This window comes from Myodes glareolus, chromosome 8, assembly GCF_982192425.1.
Source record: "Myodes glareolus chromosome 8, mMyoGla1.1, whole genome shotgun sequence".
Lineage (NCBI taxonomy): Eukaryota > Metazoa > Chordata > Mammalia > Rodentia > Cricetidae > Myodes > Myodes glareolus.
The window spans coordinates 15,340,479-15,359,674 of NC_142033.1; the positions used below are offsets into that span (position 1 = coordinate 15,340,479).

The following is a 19,196-nucleotide window of genomic DNA, read 5'->3' on the forward strand; positions in this document are numbered from 1 at the left end:
AGATCTGGTAGCTGCATTTTGGGGAGAATCTCATTCCAGCTGTGTGTTCCAGCACAACGGCACTCATGGCATTATAAAATCTACTTTTGAGATAGTCCCAGCTAGGCTTCATTTATATTGACTTGCATGTTGAGTATACTTTATTTTGACGGCTGAACGCCTGTCTCTGCAAGATACTCATTTCTGATTTTTGTGGTTGGCATCCTGCATAGCCTCATTCTTATATTTAATAAATGTTCTCTGTCTTATAAAGATGAGGCCTCAAACTGCCGAGTCAGCTGTGATGTCACTTTTCAAATGCATTTGGTCTGCCACAAGGATCCGGGGGAGCTGATTACCTGACACCCATCTGTCGGGAACTTTGCTGCTGTTAAGGGACCACAAACCACAGCTCTGGCTGGTCAAAGACTGTCTAGCAAGCCACTCACTAGGAGCCAGACTTTGAGCTGTGACTATTCCAGAATGAGATAAGGCATTTCCTCCAGAATCTCAAGTAACATACTGCTCCGTTCATGAAAACCTATCATTGACTGAATCGAACTGTGCTTCATAATGTAATTGATCTATATTCTGCTGCAAGTTTACTAGAACAAGTCTGTGAGCCACATTGTGAGCAGCACTGTTTATGTTTTAGAAGAATGAATGAGTGGAATAAGTGTATCACAGTGGATTAAATGGCAAGTTATAGTTGGGGTGGAAAGATGGAGAAAGGATTCTCCCTAGAAATAAAATAAAGATTCTCTGTAAGGGGAACCGTGTTCACTGCCACAAGAGAGGGAAGATGTTTTTGAAGTACAGAAAACCTTCCTGGTCACGTTTTTCAATACTGACATCAGCCCCTCCATACTGCTGTCAGCACCTCAATACTGCTGTCAGCCCCTCAATACTGACATCAGCCCCTCCATACTGCTGTCAGCCCCTCAATACTGCTGTCAGCCCCTCAATACTGCTGTCAGCACCTCAATACTGCTGTCAGCCCCTCAATACTGCTGTCAGCACCTCAATACTGCTGTCAGCTCCTCAATACTGCTGTCAGCCCCTCAATACTGACATCAGCCCCTCCATACTGCTGTCAGCCCCTCAATACTGCTGTCAGCCCCTCAATACTGCTGTCAGCACCTCAATACTGACATCAGCCCCTCCATACTGCTGTCAGCCCCTCAATACTGGCGGTTTGAGACAGCTGCAGAGGGGCAATGGCAGGACACAAAGGCTCCCCCGGCAGCACAGCAGTGGTGGAACACAAAGGCTCACCTGGCTGCCACAGTCAGCAGCTGAGGCAGGCACAGGATCAGATGCAGCTGGAGGGAAGGGAGGGGGATTGTGGTTGGTATGTAAAATGAAAAATAAAACTTTTAAATAAAAAATTCTAAAATATTCTGAGGCTCCTTTAGTTTTAGTATTGCTATCTTTGCCACAGCCCTTGCCATCTTTAGATACCTCTGTGTCCCTGTAGATTATGGATTTCATCTTCATATCTTTGTATTCTTTACAATAGTGTATTGACTGTTGAAATGGTATATGTGATTTTATCACATTAAATGTTAATGGATAAACTTCCTTGTGTTTCTGAAACTATGTCAAATGAATGACTTAATGTTATGGTGTGACCGACCCTATTGAATTTGATGGTATCCATTAGAGCAATGCACAGTGAGCAGACATTATTAGTTAAACCATCCTCTATAGAGATAGCATCATTAATATCCACAAATCATGAGTTTCAGAGTTAGAATTTCTCACTCATCAGTTACCTTCAGGACCAGAAACAGGTCTTGTCTTTGTTGTTTGTCCCACGCCTAACATAGTCGCTGCATATAATTCCTATAATTAAAAAATGTGTGGAACTTCTGAATGTGCTGCTTTTCAGTGTCTCCTCCTCCATCGCTACTGGTTCCAGCACCAACACCAGTGTGTTCTTCAGGTAACAAACTGTCATCTGCTCCTGGGTTTTCTCAGATAATATCCTATCCTTATCAGGTTTCTGATGAGGTTGAAGACTAGATAGTTATAGTGTTATCATTTTCTTTGTTACAAATTCAAAAAATATACAAAACACACAAAGTTTATAAAGTTTGAAAGAAATAAAAACTTAGACTGTTTATCTAAGAAAATATTTTAAGGTCTGTAATGACATTTTTAGGTTGATAATTCAAATTATGATAGAAAGTGGCTTAGATATAAAACTTTGAACTCACCAAGATAGGATACATAGAGTACTTTTCCGAAATTGCGAAGTACAAATGGACATTGTGAATACAATTATTACCTGATAATTATTGATATAGTTTTACTGTTTTATAATTAAAACTTTTCCTTTTTTTAGATTAAAAAGAAGTAAATGTTGTGGGATGTTTGATCACACTGTGTGAAGATGTCTCTGTTTTACCTCGCTTGTCTAAGGCACCTCTGATTTGCGTAATAAAAAGCAGAATGGCCAATAGCTAGGTAAGAGAGGACAGGTGGGACTTCCTGAGAAAGAGAGGGATTAGCATGAGGGAATCAGAGAGGCAGAGATTCACCAGGGAATCAGAGAAACAGATTCACCAGTGAGACTGAGAGCAAGCTGGACTTACACTATGGAGGAGAGGTAATGAGCCATGAGGCAGAATATAATTAATATAAATGGGTTAATTTAAGTTTTAAGAGCTAGTTTGGAACAAGCCTAAGCTAAAGCCAAGTTTTCATAATTAATAATAAGTCTCCATGTCATTATTCAGGAGCTGGTGGTACAAAGAAAGTCTGACTACACAGTGTAGTAGTCTTGTGTCAACTTGGTACAGGGTAGAGTCATCTGAGAGGAGGGAACCCCAACTGAGAAATGCCTTTATTATATTGAATGGTAGGCTGACAAGGTTGTAGGGCATTTTCTTAATTAGTGATTGATGTGGGGAGGCCCAGTCCATTGTGGAAGGGAGTATCCCTGAGTTGGTGGTCCTGGGTTCTATAAGAAAGCAAATTGAGCATGCCACAAGGAACAAGCCTAAGTAGCACCCCTCCGTGGCCTCTTATCAGCTTCAGCTTCCAGGTTCCCTGGTTTGAGTTCCCCCAGTGGACTGTGCTTCAGGATATGTAAGCCAAATAAAATCTTTCCTCTTTAAGTTGGTTTTGGTCAGTTGGGGACACTGGGAAACAAAATAATATTCTAATTGTCAGAACTTGTAAATACCATGTGTTCTTTTCATGGCAAAATAAACCTTTAAAAATCTTGCTACAAGGGGGATTATCCTGGAGTCTTCATGTGAGTACTTAGAAAAGAGACAGAAGGGTCAGAGAAGCATGGCAGTAGAAGTCTAGAGAGATACTCATGGGCCAAGCAATGCTGACAGTCTCTCTACAAGTGGGAAAAGAAAGGGCAATAAATTCAACCCTGGAATTCCACCGGGAGAGCCCTGTCATTTCATTCTAGTTTTCCCTATAAATTTGTGTCATGTTTTTAACCACTAAGACAGTGGGACAATGTTAAAACAGAAACAGGCAGCTAATACTTAGACAGAAACAGTCTCAGAGCCAGTTGCAGGATATCTGATCACACTGTGAACCCTGAGATGGCATTAATTAAATAAAAACCTGATGTCAAGAGGTGGGGTCAACAACAGGTTGACAGGAAGTAGTCATAGACAGTAAAGGAGTCAGGAAGATGGTTAGAGGAACAGACAGGAAGTAGTTTGGTGGTCACTTTTGGTTCAGAACAGCACATGTGTGTTGATGGTGGCACAGGAAGTGCAGAACAAGCAACTTCCAAAACTAAAGAAATGACAGAGACAGCTGGCTTTCTGGACAGTCACCCAAGTTTCCTCTGCAATGTTGGGGCATTCATCTTCTGCCTACAGGCCTAGAATATCTGGCTTTTCTGTGAAGCAGAAATTTTGAAGGACTACCTACCTTGTCTTGGCAGAGTTTGATAGTCAACTTCTTTTGTGTCCTGCTTGTGCAGTGTTGACAAATCTCCACCTCTCTGATTCCTTCCTCCTAGTTCCTCTCTCTGCCTGGAAGCTTCACCTATCCTCTCCTGTCTAGCAGTTGGCCATTTGACTCTTTATTAAACCAATCAGAAGGTGCCTTAGGCAGGTGAGGCAAAATAAAGACATTCCACACCATGGCACTGTCTTAGGTCACTTTCATTTATTGTAATTGATGTATGAAGTTTAGATAGAACTCCTCTGGTTATCACTAGGACACAGGAAAATCAAGGAATATTTTTGTTAAGAAATAAGGGCTTATAGCTCAGAGAGTAAGAATGCCTGCAACCATGCATGACAGCCTGAGTTTGATCTCTAAAACCTATGTGGAAGGAAAAACAGCTCTAACTCTAAAAAGTCACTACATGCATTCTGTGGCATTTGTATTTACACACACACACACACACACACACACACACTTTCTCTCTCTCTCTCTCCACCAATAAACAAATAAATGCAAAAAATGATAATAGCTTAAACCAATGAAATTTTCTTGGAGAGGGATTGTGAAAGGAGCTAGACAATCAAAAGAAATGGTGTTTGGACAGATTTCTAGGTACCTGGTTGAATTTCAAGGCATGGAAGATTACACACACACTTCCTTACTAAGTATAGAAAGGAGAACATCTAAAAGACATTTAGGATGAAAGACATTTTAAAAAAACTAAGAGACAGCTGAATAGTAATGCCAGAGGTAGAGAACACATTCTTTTAGGACCATGCATAGTTCTATGGATTGTCTATTCTACCACTTCACCTCCAGTTTTCTTTATCCTGACTATGACAGACTATTCTGAAGGGACATCTGGGTTGAAGTGTCCAAGGGTAAACTGAGATTTGGTGATCTGCTAGAAAGATTCACAGAACTCAGCATATAGTTGCCTTTGTGGTTATTACAGGAAAAGAAACAAACCCAAGATCAGCAAGGAGAAAATGCACATGACATGAACTTGGGAGAAATCAGACACTTGCAAGAGTCCTTCCTCAGTGTGGTAATGCATGACCCACAATTCCAGTGGAATCAAACTGTGACAATAATGGAGAAAATACTGCAGAGCAAGGAAGTGCATTCAAATAGCCAAGGTTTTAGTGCAGACTAGTCACAAAGGCACTCTGCCTAATATAGTCCCACACTTCAGATCCCCAGAAAACAGGGAGGTATTCAGTATAAATCACTCTGACTCTCATCATATCTCCATTTAATCCATCACTCTGACCCCTGGAAAATTTTGACCTGTTCTGCAGGATAAGAGCAGATTAAGGCAAATTAAGTCAAGAAGTAACCTTGTGAGGAGCTGAAGTATTGAATATTTTATCTTTGTTAGAGGTAATTATACAGCTATGTGCTACGCAACTATTTGATTGATGCATGCTTTTCCAACCTCATTAAGGATCAGAAATATTCATATGCAACGAACAGTAATATAGTCTTGACCCAAGGCTATTGATACTATTGCTTTTGTTATAATGAAGAGATCTATATTACACAGACATCCTAAACAAAATCACATAATTGAAAATATGGTTGAGTTTAATCCAATGAGATAAACATTTATAAACTTAACATGCTATGAAGGGCCCGGGTCTGCCCCTGCTCCTGGGGTGCATCTTGAGGACAGTTTCTGGTCAGCCAGCTAAAACATTCTGTTTGTTCCTGTGCTCCCTCTGCCCCACCTGGTGATTAGCTGTAGGGCATTGTTTACTCCATCTTTGGTGTGGTAATTTCTCACCTGCCTGGGCAGAAATCCTTGCGCAGCAGCGAGGTACATAAGTATTTCCCCAAGGTTGAATAAACGGCATTTGGCTGATCTCCTTTCGAATAACCTAGGTCTCTTGTGTGTTCTTTCAATCTCCAGCCCTTGCTGGACTCGCATATGGTACAGTGGCATGCGAACTGTACCAAGAGGGTAACACAGAATTGGATGTTACAATTCTAGTGAATGCCTGTGACCCTAGGGTAACATGAGGGGCCAGCTTGTTGGAGCTTCTGTCCCGCCCGGTACCCCACAGCCCGCAAACCCCAAAGGAAATTACACACAGGACTCCATAAGATTATAAACTGATTGGCCCATTAGGTCAAGCTACTTATTAGCTCTTATAACTTATGTTACCCCATTGTCCTTATCTACATTAGCCACATGGCTCCATACCTTTCTCAGCTGGGCAAGTTACATGCTGCCTCTTCAGTGGTCTGCGCAGGAGTGCGGAGGGAGCTTCCTGCTTTCCAGAATATTCCTGTTCTCATCACCCCACCTCTACCTCCTGTCTGTTTGACCCACCTATACTTCCTGCCTGGCCAATCAGTGTTTTATTAAAATATGATTGACAGAATACAGATAATTCTCCTGCACCATTTCCCTCTTTTTTTTTTAAACAAAGGAAAATACCTATAGTCCATTTGTTGGGAATGTGGGCGTAGTATTTCAGGCTACTTTCTGCTGGTTGGGGGCGCTGATAATCTTATGGGGACCTAAAGAAAATTTAGAGTTATATTCATGTCCTGATTAGAGTATCCTGTGAGTCTTGATCATCTCAGGCAGCATTTTGAATCTGTTCTGGATGTAGAACTCAGACATCTGGGCCATCTATTCCTGTCGGAGATTTTTCAGGTGGCCTCCCTTGGTCAAAGGTGATTTTTCTTAACTCTGAATAAATCCAGAGCCTCTCGTTTTCTGTGGAAACAAAAGCAGAATCTCTTCTCCAAAGTAGCATCCCTTTTGACTTCAGTTTTGAAGCCAAGGTATTTTCAAAATATCTATATTGGGTTAGTTCAGCAGCATTTATAAACAAAAGTCTTTTAGCAACTGTTGCTCCTTCCTCAGCATTCAAACAATTCAAAGAGAGCATAATAGCATACAGTATCAAGATTCTCTGTGTATTTTCCATCTTTATGCGGCTTTATTTTAACTTCTATTTCTTTTATTTTTACTTTTACTTTTTGAGACAGGTTCTCTGTATATCTTTGTCCTGGAATAACTCTGTAGACCAGGCTGTCCTTGAACTCACAGAGATCCCTCTGTCTCTGCCTCCCCAGTACTAGGATTAAAGGTGTGTGCTACCACACCTTGAACTCAGAGATCTGTCTGTCTCTGCCTCCCAGGCATTGAAATTAAAGGCGTGTACTACCACACCTTGAAGTCACAGAGGTCAACTACCTCTGCCCCTTAAAGTCTCAGAGTTCAATTTACCTCTGCCTCCCAGGCATTGGGATTAAAGTTGTGTACCACCACACCCAACTACTCTCTTTCTTTCTTTTTAACTTTAAGAACTTTAACTTTTAGCCTGCATATATTTTTAACACACTGTAAAACATTTAGAGGTTTTCTTACTCTTTGAATCTCTCTTTACTGTATATCTCTCTTTTTTCTGATTGCATGAGCCTTTAATTTACTAAGCAATATCGGTAGGACTAAAGCCGTGGCTTTGACAGCTAGATCCAGCCCATTCCTTAGCTTTCCAGACTCGTGGCTGAGGTACCGGCTGCAGCCATTTTTCTTGTCACAACTCTATGGCGTTTCAAGGTCCTTACTAGCAAGCAAGCTGCAGCATTCTGCTCACAGACCACACTCAGTTGGCCGGCCTGCCTGAAAGAGTCAGAGTTTGCTCTGGCAGGACGGCCCAGAAAGCCGGCTTTTTAAAACAGCGCAGCTTTTTTCCTGCTATGGCTGAAAACCGAAAAGCATGCCTTCAGCTTTTCATCAACACCGTTTAAGTATTTCATGGCAGGACCTCTTAAAGGAACTACAAAGTTTTGCAGCTAAAGCTGAGTCAGGAAGCCTCTCTTAGATGAGAGCATTTTCTTGCCTTTAGCAAGCAGAGCAGAACCGAAAAATTGCTGCTACCAATTTTTACGTTACTCTATTCTTTCCCAAGCTTTCTGTGGATTCAATTATCCACCTCTGGGCGCCATTTGTAACATGAAGGGCCGGCTTGTTGGAGCTTCTGTCCCGCCCGGTACCCCACAACCCGCAAGCCCCAAAGGAAATTACACACAGGACTCCATAAGATTATAAACTGATTGGCCCATTAGGTCAAGCTACTTATTAGCTCTTATAACTTATGTTACCCCATTGTCCTTATCTACGTTAGCCACATGGCTCCGTACCTTTCTCAGCTGGGCAAGTTACATGCTGCCTCATCGGTGGTCTGCGCAGGAGTGCGGAGGGAGCTTCCTGCTTTCCAGAATATTCCTGTTCTCATCACCCCACCTCTACCTCCTGTCTGTTTGACCCACCTATACTTCCTGCCTGGCCAATCAGTGTTTTATTAAAATATGATTGACAGAATACAGATAATTCTCCCGCAGCACCCTAATACTAAGACTGAGACAGCAGGGTCAAGTATGTTCTCGGCCAGAATGAGCTACATAATAAGACATGCTTCTTCTTCCCCCTTTTTTTTTTTTTTAAATTTATTATGTATAGAGTGTTCTGCCTGCATGTTTGCTTGCAGGCTAGAATGATGTGGGATTCCCTTTTGTATGCTGTAAATATGTTTTATTACCATTTGAATACAAAGAAGCTGTTTCAGCCTATGGCAGGGCAGAATAAAACCAGGTGGAAAATCCAAACAGATATAGAGAGAGTAGGCAGAGTCAAGAAAGTGCCATGGAGCTGCCCAAGAAGCAAGAGGTAACAAACCACGAGCCTTGTGGTAAAATATAAAATAGAAATGGGTAAATTTAAGATGTAAGAGCTAGCTTAGATATACACCTGGACCATCAGCAAACAATGTTGTAATTAATATAGTTTTTGTGTGATTATTAGGGTCTCTGTTTATGGCAGAAGAGGGCACCAGATCTCATTATAGATGACTGTGAGTCACTGTATGACTGCTGGGAATTGAACTCAGGACCTCTGAAAGAACAATTAGTGCTCTTACCTTCTGAATCATCTCTCCAGCCCCGAGACATGCTTCTAAAATGTCTTTAAAAGAAGGGTGGATAAAAGCTCATACTACTCTTGTAGAGGACCTGGGTTTGGTTCCCAGCACCTATATCAGGCAGATTATAACTGCCTCTAACTCCAGTTTTGGGGGATCCAACATCCTCCTCTGGATTCTATAGATACCTGTACTCATGTGCACACCCTTTTTCATAAACACATAATTAAAAATGTATTTTTTATAACTGTCCAGTAAACTCTCATCAGGGCATCCATGAATTATATGTGCTGTAAGGGGTGGGGTGTAAGGAGCCGTCCGGATATCGCCATTACAAAATGGCGCTGACGGTCCTGCAGCTTGGAGGTAAACAAAGTCCTTCTTTGGTATTGCTGCGTGGGGCTGAGCGCCCTTTGCTTGTACATGCGCAATTGAGCCTTGTCCCTAGCCAATCCCGAGGCTTCGGACATCAGCAGACTGGTATTCACCAAGCAGGACAGTACTCGAGTCCCTTCAACCTTTAAAAGCAGATGCCGCTTGGCTTTCTTTCTCTCTCGCTTTCTCTCTCTCTCTCTCTTCCCGCTCTCCCTTCAACCAAGAGGCTCCAATAAAGTGTGATTTGAGAAGAATCCTCGACTCGTGGTCATTTCTTCCTTGCTGGTCAAGGGGCGCACCACAGTGGGGCAAGAATCTTTAGCAGTCAGGAGACACTGTGATTTGGGGCATGCCAGTACATCTCCCTGAAGTAAAAGACAAACCATTGTATCTTGCATGTTTTGTTATGACTTGGGAAGCACAATGCTTGCTAGTCTTTTGTGTTCAGAGGCAGCATATTTCACACCCTGCAACACCACTTTTCCCACATACTGGGAACATGAAGAGCTGCCAGTTCATACTATGTTAGAAGGTGGGCTGATGGAAGACATGGATGAAAGCAAGCCCTCTGCGTATGTACATGCTTATCTTTCCCTGACCAATTTATTGAATCAAGGTATGAAACACACAACACATTACTAGACAAAATTTTTATTTTTCAAATAAATAGCTTTCATTCCTCAATTATTTGTCAGAATTTTATTTTAAAAACTAAGTATATAATTAATACATTTTCACCCTTTCTCAAATTAAAGATATATACAGGTACCTTTAGCAACACAGTCTATTTTCAGAAATCCAAACTTGATATGGAGAAAATGCCACATCAATCCTTCATACCTTCTTTGGAAACCAAGTGTATTGCAGGGTCTAGAGGCCAGTCCATGTTTAGAAACTAGAGTCCTTAGGTCAGCTTTGGCTGCCTGGAAACTTCCGGGTAGGTTGTGATCCACCTTTTCTTTATACACCACAGTTCTTCCCTGGAAGACCTAGGCTGCAATCTCTGGGCGGAGGACTGAGGTAGGGGCGGTGTTTAGGCATTTAAGCAACAGCTGGTAGGGATCCTTTATTTCAAGTCTGGTTTCCACTGGTAACTATTTGTCCAAGAGTAAAGAGCAAATGGGAAGCTCTGGGTCCTTACTGATATTTCCCCCACTCACCAGTCACAGTGACCTAGGACCAGTGAAAGAGAGGACAGAAACTGACTTCACCACGACACAAGCAGGCAAAGTGACTGTGCAATGAAATAGGGCGGAGCCTGGAGCCTTCCTCTTCAGTTTTCTGGGCTTGCTATATGGCCATCAGGCAGCCGGGGAGGGGAAGTCTGCAAACACCCGCGCTTTTCCTTTCACCATCTCCCAGTCACCAACTCAAGCGTACAGGCTCACAAACAGGCTGAGGATTTAGATTCTACCCATATTTCTCGTTAGAGTACCTGATGTGACTTAAAAAATTAAACAGGGAAAATAAATAACAGGCAGACAATAAAAAAAAAATTGAGGGTAACAAAAGAACCTCAGTAATTTCAATCTTAGCACAACAATTATCTTTCAAGTGTGGGGAAAAATTTCTTTTAGAGGGAAGAGCTAAAGTCCTACAATGAAAATACAATATCTTAAATAAAAAAATCTTTATCTGACCATATCCTTATGGTACTACTATGAAACAAAGTTACAGGGAACAAATATACAAAAACTGGACATTATTTGCTAACACAATGACACAACTGTTGCACACTCTGACTATGCACAGATCTCTGGATAAGATTCATTCAGACTTGTGCTTAATACAGGGTGGGACTTTGGCTAATACTTTTTATTTTAATGTATAGTATGTAAGATTCTTAATTTTAGTTTTTTTTTTAGTAAGAAATCAGGGGAGAAGCAATATTCCTAACATTGGGCTCAATCAGTAAACAGCCAGGACTCTTCTTCTATATACTTGGTAAGTAGTCTCCAAACAGCGCTTCTGCATGTCATTTCTGAGTAATTACTGCCACTGAACAGTCATCAGTTCCGTTTCTATTTCTACTGCAAGATCTGCATGTTTGCAACAGCTTTCCTTATGAATTACAGTTTTAAAAGTGTCAGCACTATTACTTCTTAAAACCACAAGACAGCCTTGCAAATCTTCAGCTGGTGGCAGCACTGTGTATGGAAGAGGTGACTGAAGAGCCGGGAGTCATGTTCTTGTGAAGCAACACCTGCTCACCTGAAGTCAAATGTGTGTGCTTTTATTCTTTGGTGTCTGAAGCTATTCTGACTAGTCCTTGTGAGGAGGAATGATGCACTATACCAAAAAAACTGACATCTTGTCAGGAGTCTTATCTAATTGGCTCTTAACTTAAAAGCCAATAAATCTTTTCCATAGGCTATTCTCAGGGTCAGTGCTATGGAGTGCCTTATTAAAAAATAATCTATAATTAATTACTAAAGCACCTTTGGTTGGATGCAAGATAAATGTGTGCTGTAAACAATGTCTGCTTTATAGTAAAATATTTAAAATTAAAATCACAATTTACTATAAAGGATATACACATAATGTAGTCAAAGTTAAAATTCTGTTCCAACTGCTATAACTAATGTGGCCAACCTGATGTATTTTCTTACTTTTTTGGGATTCAGCCATTTTACAATAGTGACCCAGCACTAGTTTATGTCTGTAAAAATGTAATTGTCACAAGTCACACACAGCATAACTACAACACGTTTCTGCACAACTTCGATAAGTTTTTGGTTAGCAGGGAAAATGCATAATGCTGCCTGGATCCAAAGTGCTGTCAGTGACTATAGGATTTAGAAATGGTGTGTGAGGTCTTCTAAGAAGCATCATCGATGTCAACTCTAGATGGAACATATAAAAAATGACTTCACAAATCCAGTCTCATTCTGTGCTCTCACAACACTCACAACAGAAAGCATCCAGTCGATTGGCTGTTTCTTGGCTGATCAGACATTCGTCCTTAAGTTCTCTGATTGTCTTTCTCAGTGATTTTTGAAAGTGTTTTTCTCGGTTCAAAACATTCTGCAGACTTTCCTTGGTATTCTCTAGCTCGATGATCACGTGATCTAATTTATGCTTAAGCTTCTTTGGACTATCCATTACACTGTAGCTATGTTCCTAAAATATAAACACCAGGTTTTTAAATAGGAAAGACAAGGTTAGACAAAAGTTTAGCACTAAGTTTTAGCTAGTTCTTCATTTATGAAACTTAGAGGAGACTATTAGGTTTAAAGAAGACAGGAAGAGGACGGGAAGTGGAAGCAGTGTTAGGGTGCCTAGACTCTCTTCCTTCTGAGGCTCAGCATATATGAGGAACATGGATCACTGACGATGGGAATCACTCCTCATTTGGGGCTTCCTGCCTGCTAAGATGAGCACTGGATGAAACTGCACTGGCTACCATAGCACTTGCAAAATCTATACCATTTTCATTCCTTAAGCACGGCGATGTATTTATCAAATGAATGAGTAATTTTTATTTATCTTTTTATACAGGGTCTCATGTATCCAAGGCTGGCCTTGAACTTGCCATATAGTGGAGGATTACTTTGAACTTCTGATTCTCTTACCTCCACCTAAGGATTGCATGCATCATCCCCCAATGCCTATTTTTTGCAGTGCTGGGGATCAAACCTTGGGCTTTGAAATGTTAGGAAAGGACCCTAGGAACTGAGTTCCATCCCCAGCTCCAAGATTTAGTGATGGTGCGTGATAGAGTAAATGTTTCCTCCATTTTGATGAATATTTTACTTTATAAAAGGTACAGGAAAGAAGCATTAGAGTGGGTGCTTAGGCTGAGTGCTGGGGATTGGATAGGACTCCAGTATGGGAATTTAAAAAAAGATAATTCCATCAATATTTATTTTGGCTATGGTTAAATATATGGCAATACACTTTTATATGTTCATTTGTAAACAAGGAAAATAACACTGATATAGAGAGATACTATAAACTAATTTTGTAAAGTTATTCAATATTAAAATTACTCAAGAGGACTTTTGCGTCTAGCCAAGACAAAGCAAAAGACTAGACTGATACCACATGAACCAATGTGTGGTACAAAGACATAAAAAATATTTGAGGATAACAGGTACTCCACTAAGATGGAAAACAGAGGTGAGGTCTGCAATCGCTCCAGCTTAGCCTTGGAAGAATCTGTATGCCCCAGTGCAAAGATGAGAAACCCATACAGAGCTTGGTATATAGGAGTGAGAAGATTAAGCAAACATCAGGGAAACCAAGGAGGCTATTTTTTTTCCTTCTATTTTTGTGTGTGTGCATGTGGAAGCCTGAGGTTGATGTCCAGACTTACCCTCTTTGCTAGTCTCTATTTCACTGAGGTAAGGAATCTTAATTAAATCCTGAGCAAACTGATCTTGCTAGCCAGCTGGCTTTGGGAATCCTGTGTCTGTCTTGTGAAGTTGGAATTACCACATTTATAATCACTGGGCTATTTCCCCTGCCCCAAATAATATACTTCTAAATAACCCATGGTCTAAAGAGTAAGCTGAAACGGAAACTGAAAATATGAAAGACAATGAAAACATCAGTAACACTGACTGCCTAGACTAAAAAGACACAAATCTTAACAATGACAGCAGCTTTCACCTTACTAGAAAAAGGCAACACATTTTACATTTTGAAATAAGTAGAAAAATATAATAACAGATGAACAGAAATTAGGGAAGTATAAAAAAATGAACAAAAGTTGAGTTCTATGACAAGACGAAGAAATAGTTAAACCTTCAGGCAGGTTAATCAGAAATATCAGGACTGAGAGGACACTAGAGTCTACCAGAGTCAACAAAAGGACCAATAAGGAGGTATATTAAATACCTTACCCTAATAAATGTTGTAGCTGTGATGAAATGACAAAACTCTGGAAGACAGAAGCTAGTGTTTCTTTCAACAAGCAAACAACAACAACCCCTAACTCCACAGTGCTTCACTAGACAAATCTATCAAACATTTATAAAAAAATTATCATTCTACAAAATCTTTTTCTAAAAACTTGAAAAGTTGCCAAGATTTTCTCACTGTTTTGAAAGGTTAATACTAATCTGATCTTGAATTCAGACAAATAAAACATTAGAGAAGAGAAGGAGGGGAGCCCTATGCATTAAATATCCCTCTTAAACACTCAAGGAAAGATTAAACTAAAAAACCCCCAAGTGTACACAACATACATAAAAACAATGATACATTATGGAGCAAGGGTCATCCCGGAGTAAAAGGTTAGTTAAGCCCTTGAGAAGTCAGCTGACATAACTTACCAAATTAACTTAAAAAAGAAAAATCATGTTAGGAGATGGAATTGCCTGAACACTGGCTCTCAACATTTCTCATCTCAGTCCTGGAGTCTCAAGCAGTTCAGCAAAGCAAAAAAAAAAAAAAAAAAAAAAAAAAAAAAAAAAAAAAAGCAACAAACACATTTATAGGACGAAGGAAGAATTAAAACTGTCCTTAATTCTAGAGAACATGATGATCTATGCAGAAAATCTGATGGCCTTAAGAAAAACTCTACTGTACTTAATATCTGAGTTCAGCACGTTTGTCAGATATAAGATCAACATAAATTATATTTCCATCTTCTAGGAGCAAACACAACGGTAGCATTTAGAGCAGCAAGCAAACAGGAAATACTAAGGGTCAGATCTGCCAAAGCAGAACACCTGTGTGCTGAGTGCTCTCGAGCAGTGCTGAGAAGGTAAAGGGCGAATCAAGGGGGCACTCAAGTTCCAGTGCCGAAAGACTCCTTAAGATCCCCAGCTCTCGCTTCTCTCCGTAGGATCTACAGAGGCATCAGCAGACCAGTGAAAATTCCATCATGGGTTTTGGTAAAATTTTACCAAGTTGATTTTAAATTCATATAAAAATGCAAAGAATCGATAATGGCCAAAACAACTTTGATAAATAAAAAGGAAAGCAGACTAACAGTGCCTGATCTTAAACGGTAAAGCTGTGTAAGACAATTTGTATTTAATACCCAGCATTTACATGAACAAGCAATCTGTGAATAAGTACACACAAGCCTGAGCACTCTGTGTTCTGTGACTTTTTCAACGAACCGAAAGATACAGCTATTTCTAGTTACATATTTCCACGAAGAAAATATACTACTTAATGGGAGGAGTTATTTTATCGGCAGACTCATCCTTGTAAAGGCATGCTTCAAACTCAGTAACCAGAAGAGTAACTGTTTCCGTACTGCTCCTGCATACATTCCGATCACAACGATCCTGAGAACAAGTGTGTTTGGAAACATAACATATTAAAGACCCCTCCCCAACAAGTCTAGATTCTGTTTTGCTATAACTCTGACATATTTGATCCTAGTGGAGACCACATTCACCTTAAAACAATTAACTCAGCAATTAGCTCAGCAAAAAATTTTACTTACAAAAATGAACTGGGATTGGAATTCTTCAATGCATGAGGCACCCACAAGCTGGTGACCGCGGTTAGTGACGGGAAGGGTTTTGAGAATGAAGTTTTTCCTACAGTGAAGTTTTTCTTTCTTCTCCTGTTAGGAACAGTTAATGAAAACCATTGTGATACTGTATCTGTTCTTACAGTTTGATTCCTTCCTGACTTTCAAAGTGAAGAGAAGTATGTAGTGAAACACTGTACTGCTGGCAGATACTATTCTGGAAGGAAGTCAGTGTGTTTCATTCTGTTTACTTTCAAAGAGCATCCCTAAAGCACCTCTAGGGTTCATCTATTAACATAAAATTTCCCTAAAAATGAAAGAGGATACTCCCCACCAGTTGAGAAAAAGAAGACAGGACCAGAGGAAGTGAGCTACAGAGATAATCACAGTTCCTGACTCTTCTTGAAGAAAAGACAGCCATCAAGGGCAAAGTGACCAACTCTCAGCACTGCTACTGGAAAAGAATAGAATTCAACTAGGTTTACTCCGCAACCCTTTTGTTTTTCTTTCGTAACCTCATCTCTGTCTTTTTCACTTATTCTTTTTTCTGCTTTTTTGACTTTTGTTCATATCTAAGTTTTAAATTTTATATCTGTGACTTCACTTGGAACCACTTTGGTCCAATTTGCAGTTTGCTCTTGAGTTTTCTTTTTCTTTCTTTTTTTGTTTTGGATTTTTGAGGCAAGGTTTCTCTGTAGCCCTGGCTGTTCTGGAATTTGCTCTGTGGCCCAGGAGGGCCTCAGACTCACAGAGATGCTTCTGCCTCTGTCTCATGAGGGCTGGGAGTAAAGCACATGCCCCACATGCTCTTGAGTTCTTAAGTACAACCAATCTGAAACCTCAGTTCAACCTCCGTTTTTAAGAAGCTGGTTCTGAGTTAAGACAATTCTTTCCATCAGTTCACTTATCTGAACCCTACCCATGTACCAGTGTTTACGGGTGGCTGCTGGCTATATCATCTGCCAGGCATCATGAAAAGCTGAAGCTACAGTCCATGGAACTCCCAGAATGCACTTCAGTTGAAGAAAGTTGCGCTGACAGACCCATGAGTGCTTAAGTGTCTTCAGAACCGTCACAGGGAGTGAGCACTCAGAGCGAGCAGTAGTTCCTAAACAAACCTGCAAGTGATCTGGGGACTCAAAGACAGAAGGGACAACTCCTGGCTTCAGCTTAGTGTTCGGAGTGCTTCTGTCAAAGTCTGTCTTCTTGAAGTGCCTCGAGCACAGCACGTCTCCTTTCTTTGGCTCCCAGATGCCTGCAGCATTCACATCTAGTCTTTTCATTGCCAACACCCATTTTCGCTTGATGTTTTCATCTGTGGGGAATCTAGAAAAAATTAAAATTAAATACTACTGATATATATTTGGACTGAAACATTTAAGAAATCATGATTCTTGCTTATGTAACAAATTAATTTTTAAAAATTACAATTTTATTTACATGCACGTGTGCGCACACGCATCCCATGGTATGCACAGTATAGATTAGAGGGCAATTTGTACAATTTGTGGGAGTTCTTTCTCTCTTCCTATAATGTTAGTCCTGGGTGTTGAACTTAGGTCATTAGGCTTGGTGACAACTGCCTTTGCCCACTAAGATACCCTGCTGGTCTCACAACTCAGTTTTAATATCCAGATGTTTTTGCCAACTCTTCTTCAGATATATGCCCTCTAGTTAACTTTTAATCACACCATCTGGACTTTTCGATGGACCTTTAGCACCTTGTAGCAAGATCTGCAATCCATGGTTTTCCCTTATCTACAGATGTTAAAGTATATCACTGGCCTTTGCCTTTCTGAGGCGACATCCAGAATTTACCCTGAATGAGAGGGCCTCTTGTACTTTCACTTCTGACATTATTCAAAAATTACTCGAAATAGCAGCTAATACATAGCAGGTCTACAAATGCTTTACGAAAGTGTGCGGAGAATAGCTGCGGGGTCTACAATTCTCAAGACAGAATTGTCTTGGGCGATATGGGTGTCAATAATCAAAATTTTCAAAATTTATAAACCAGTACAATTTTTTTGGATAAGGTAGTGTAGACATACTAACTTTTTATTTCCATGGCTAGCAAAGTAACTAGATCTTTCCCTAATAAAGTCAAGCGCTTCACACAAAAGCTGCAAAATCCTTAGCACGTTTATAATATTAGATATTTCCATGGGTGTAATAGGAATGGCCAGAATACTAAATTAGAATCCCCATGCTTTATCTGCAATGAGGCTAAACTATCTTTAATCTGAACTTGTAATTTATAGTGAACAATTTAAGCCTCATTTGTTTCTAACTAGAAGGGAGGTGTATTTTAACGAAGATCCCCCTTTAGACTGTAAATGACATGTAAACAATAGGGAGCCCAACAGTTAAAATGCAAACATTAGCAAAGGCAAGTCTAACGATTTGTGTGTGTGGGATTTTATTCTTGATGGTGGTGTTAATCTTTGATTCCTTGGCACCTTATACCCTGCACATTATAAAGGCGTGAAGGCGCCGTCGCCACTTCAGATTTAACCAGGCTACTTTAAAGGACTGGGGAACTGAGCTTGAGACTGCAGACTTAGGTAGAATCTCTCATTTCAGTAACAGCGAAGTCTTACACATGAAATGTCAGTCCTTTTAACTTGGAATTTGGCAAACAGCGAGAAGCACATCCAATGGCCGAGCAACATTTCACCATGATTTTAGCAACTCATAACGAAACTGTAAGAGAATTAAAATGAGTTAGTGACTTTAGGTTTAAAGCCAAAGGTAACTCCCCACCCCCCCCAAAAAGAAGTTTCGCTGGTAAAACTTTCCAAAGTGTTGGTCCTTTTTTTTTTTTTTTATAAGGATGGTCATTTAGTTATGCACCTTGAGGTCTAAGATTTCAACTTTGTAGACTTAGTTATTTGTCCCATGCTCTTACGGACCCGATTTCCCTGTCACAGCTCTGTGCACCCTAACTTCTGGGACACTGTTTGCGTTTCCCCTTTCGGCTCTAGAGTCCCCTTCCCCAGGGAAACCACACAAGGGTCCCTCCAAACTGTGATCTCATTTAACACAGTGGTTCTTCCCCCAGCTATCTGTGAGTTCCACTGGGGCAGGCCACGGCGTGCCTCCGTTTCCCCACTTTTTCTCCTCACATCTTAGCTGGCGACCAGCACAGGGAACCGGGAAGGGGACGTCGGCAGCCGCCAGCACGAGGGGGTGCCCGTTGCGCCGCCACCTAGCTCCGCCCCCTGCTGGAGGCGGCCGCGAGCCCGGCAGAGGGAGGGGCCTCTCCTCACAGGCGCCGGACGGCCGAGGGCCGCCTGCAAGCGGGGGCCCCACCCGGCGTCGCGGCGGCCCCCTTCGCCCGGAGCTCTGGGCAGGCAGCGATGCGGGGGCGAAAGGAGAGCCAACCTATGCGTTATTACCGTTAGCAGCGAAGACAGCGACGGAGCTAGCGTTTCCCTTCGCTTCCGCCCCCTCGAGCAGGAACCGGAAATCCGGCTGCCCCGGATCACGTGAACAGCCGCCATCTTGCCCGCAGTGGTCGCCGCTTCGAGGAGGAGGCGTGTCAG

At 41.1% G+C, this 19,196-nt stretch overlaps 1 protein-coding gene across 2 annotated transcripts; it reads right to left on the reverse strand.

Annotated features, from left to right (window-relative positions):
* Positions 1-9,853: 9,853 nt before the first annotated feature.
* Positions 9,854-19,165, reverse strand: Thap6 (THAP domain containing 6). Of its 2 annotated transcripts, none has more exons than XM_048425486.3 (5): positions 19,050-19,165; positions 18,252-18,354; positions 16,770-16,977; positions 15,622-15,744; positions 9,854-12,338 (listed from the first exon to the last, which is right to left on the reverse strand). In XM_048425486.3, exons 2-5 carry the CDS (start codon positions 18,329-18,331, stop codon positions 12,102-12,104), a joined length of 648 nt encoding a protein of 215 aa, XP_048281443.1. In that variant the 5' UTR covers positions 18,332-18,354; positions 19,050-19,165; the 3' UTR covers positions 9,854-12,101. The 2 variants fall into 2 exon arrangements, with proteins under 2 accessions (XP_048281443.1, XP_085547778.1); XM_085691652.2 differs by lacking the exon at positions 9,854-12,338 and adding an exon at positions 15,182-15,460.
* Positions 19,166-19,196: the final 31 nt, after the last annotated feature.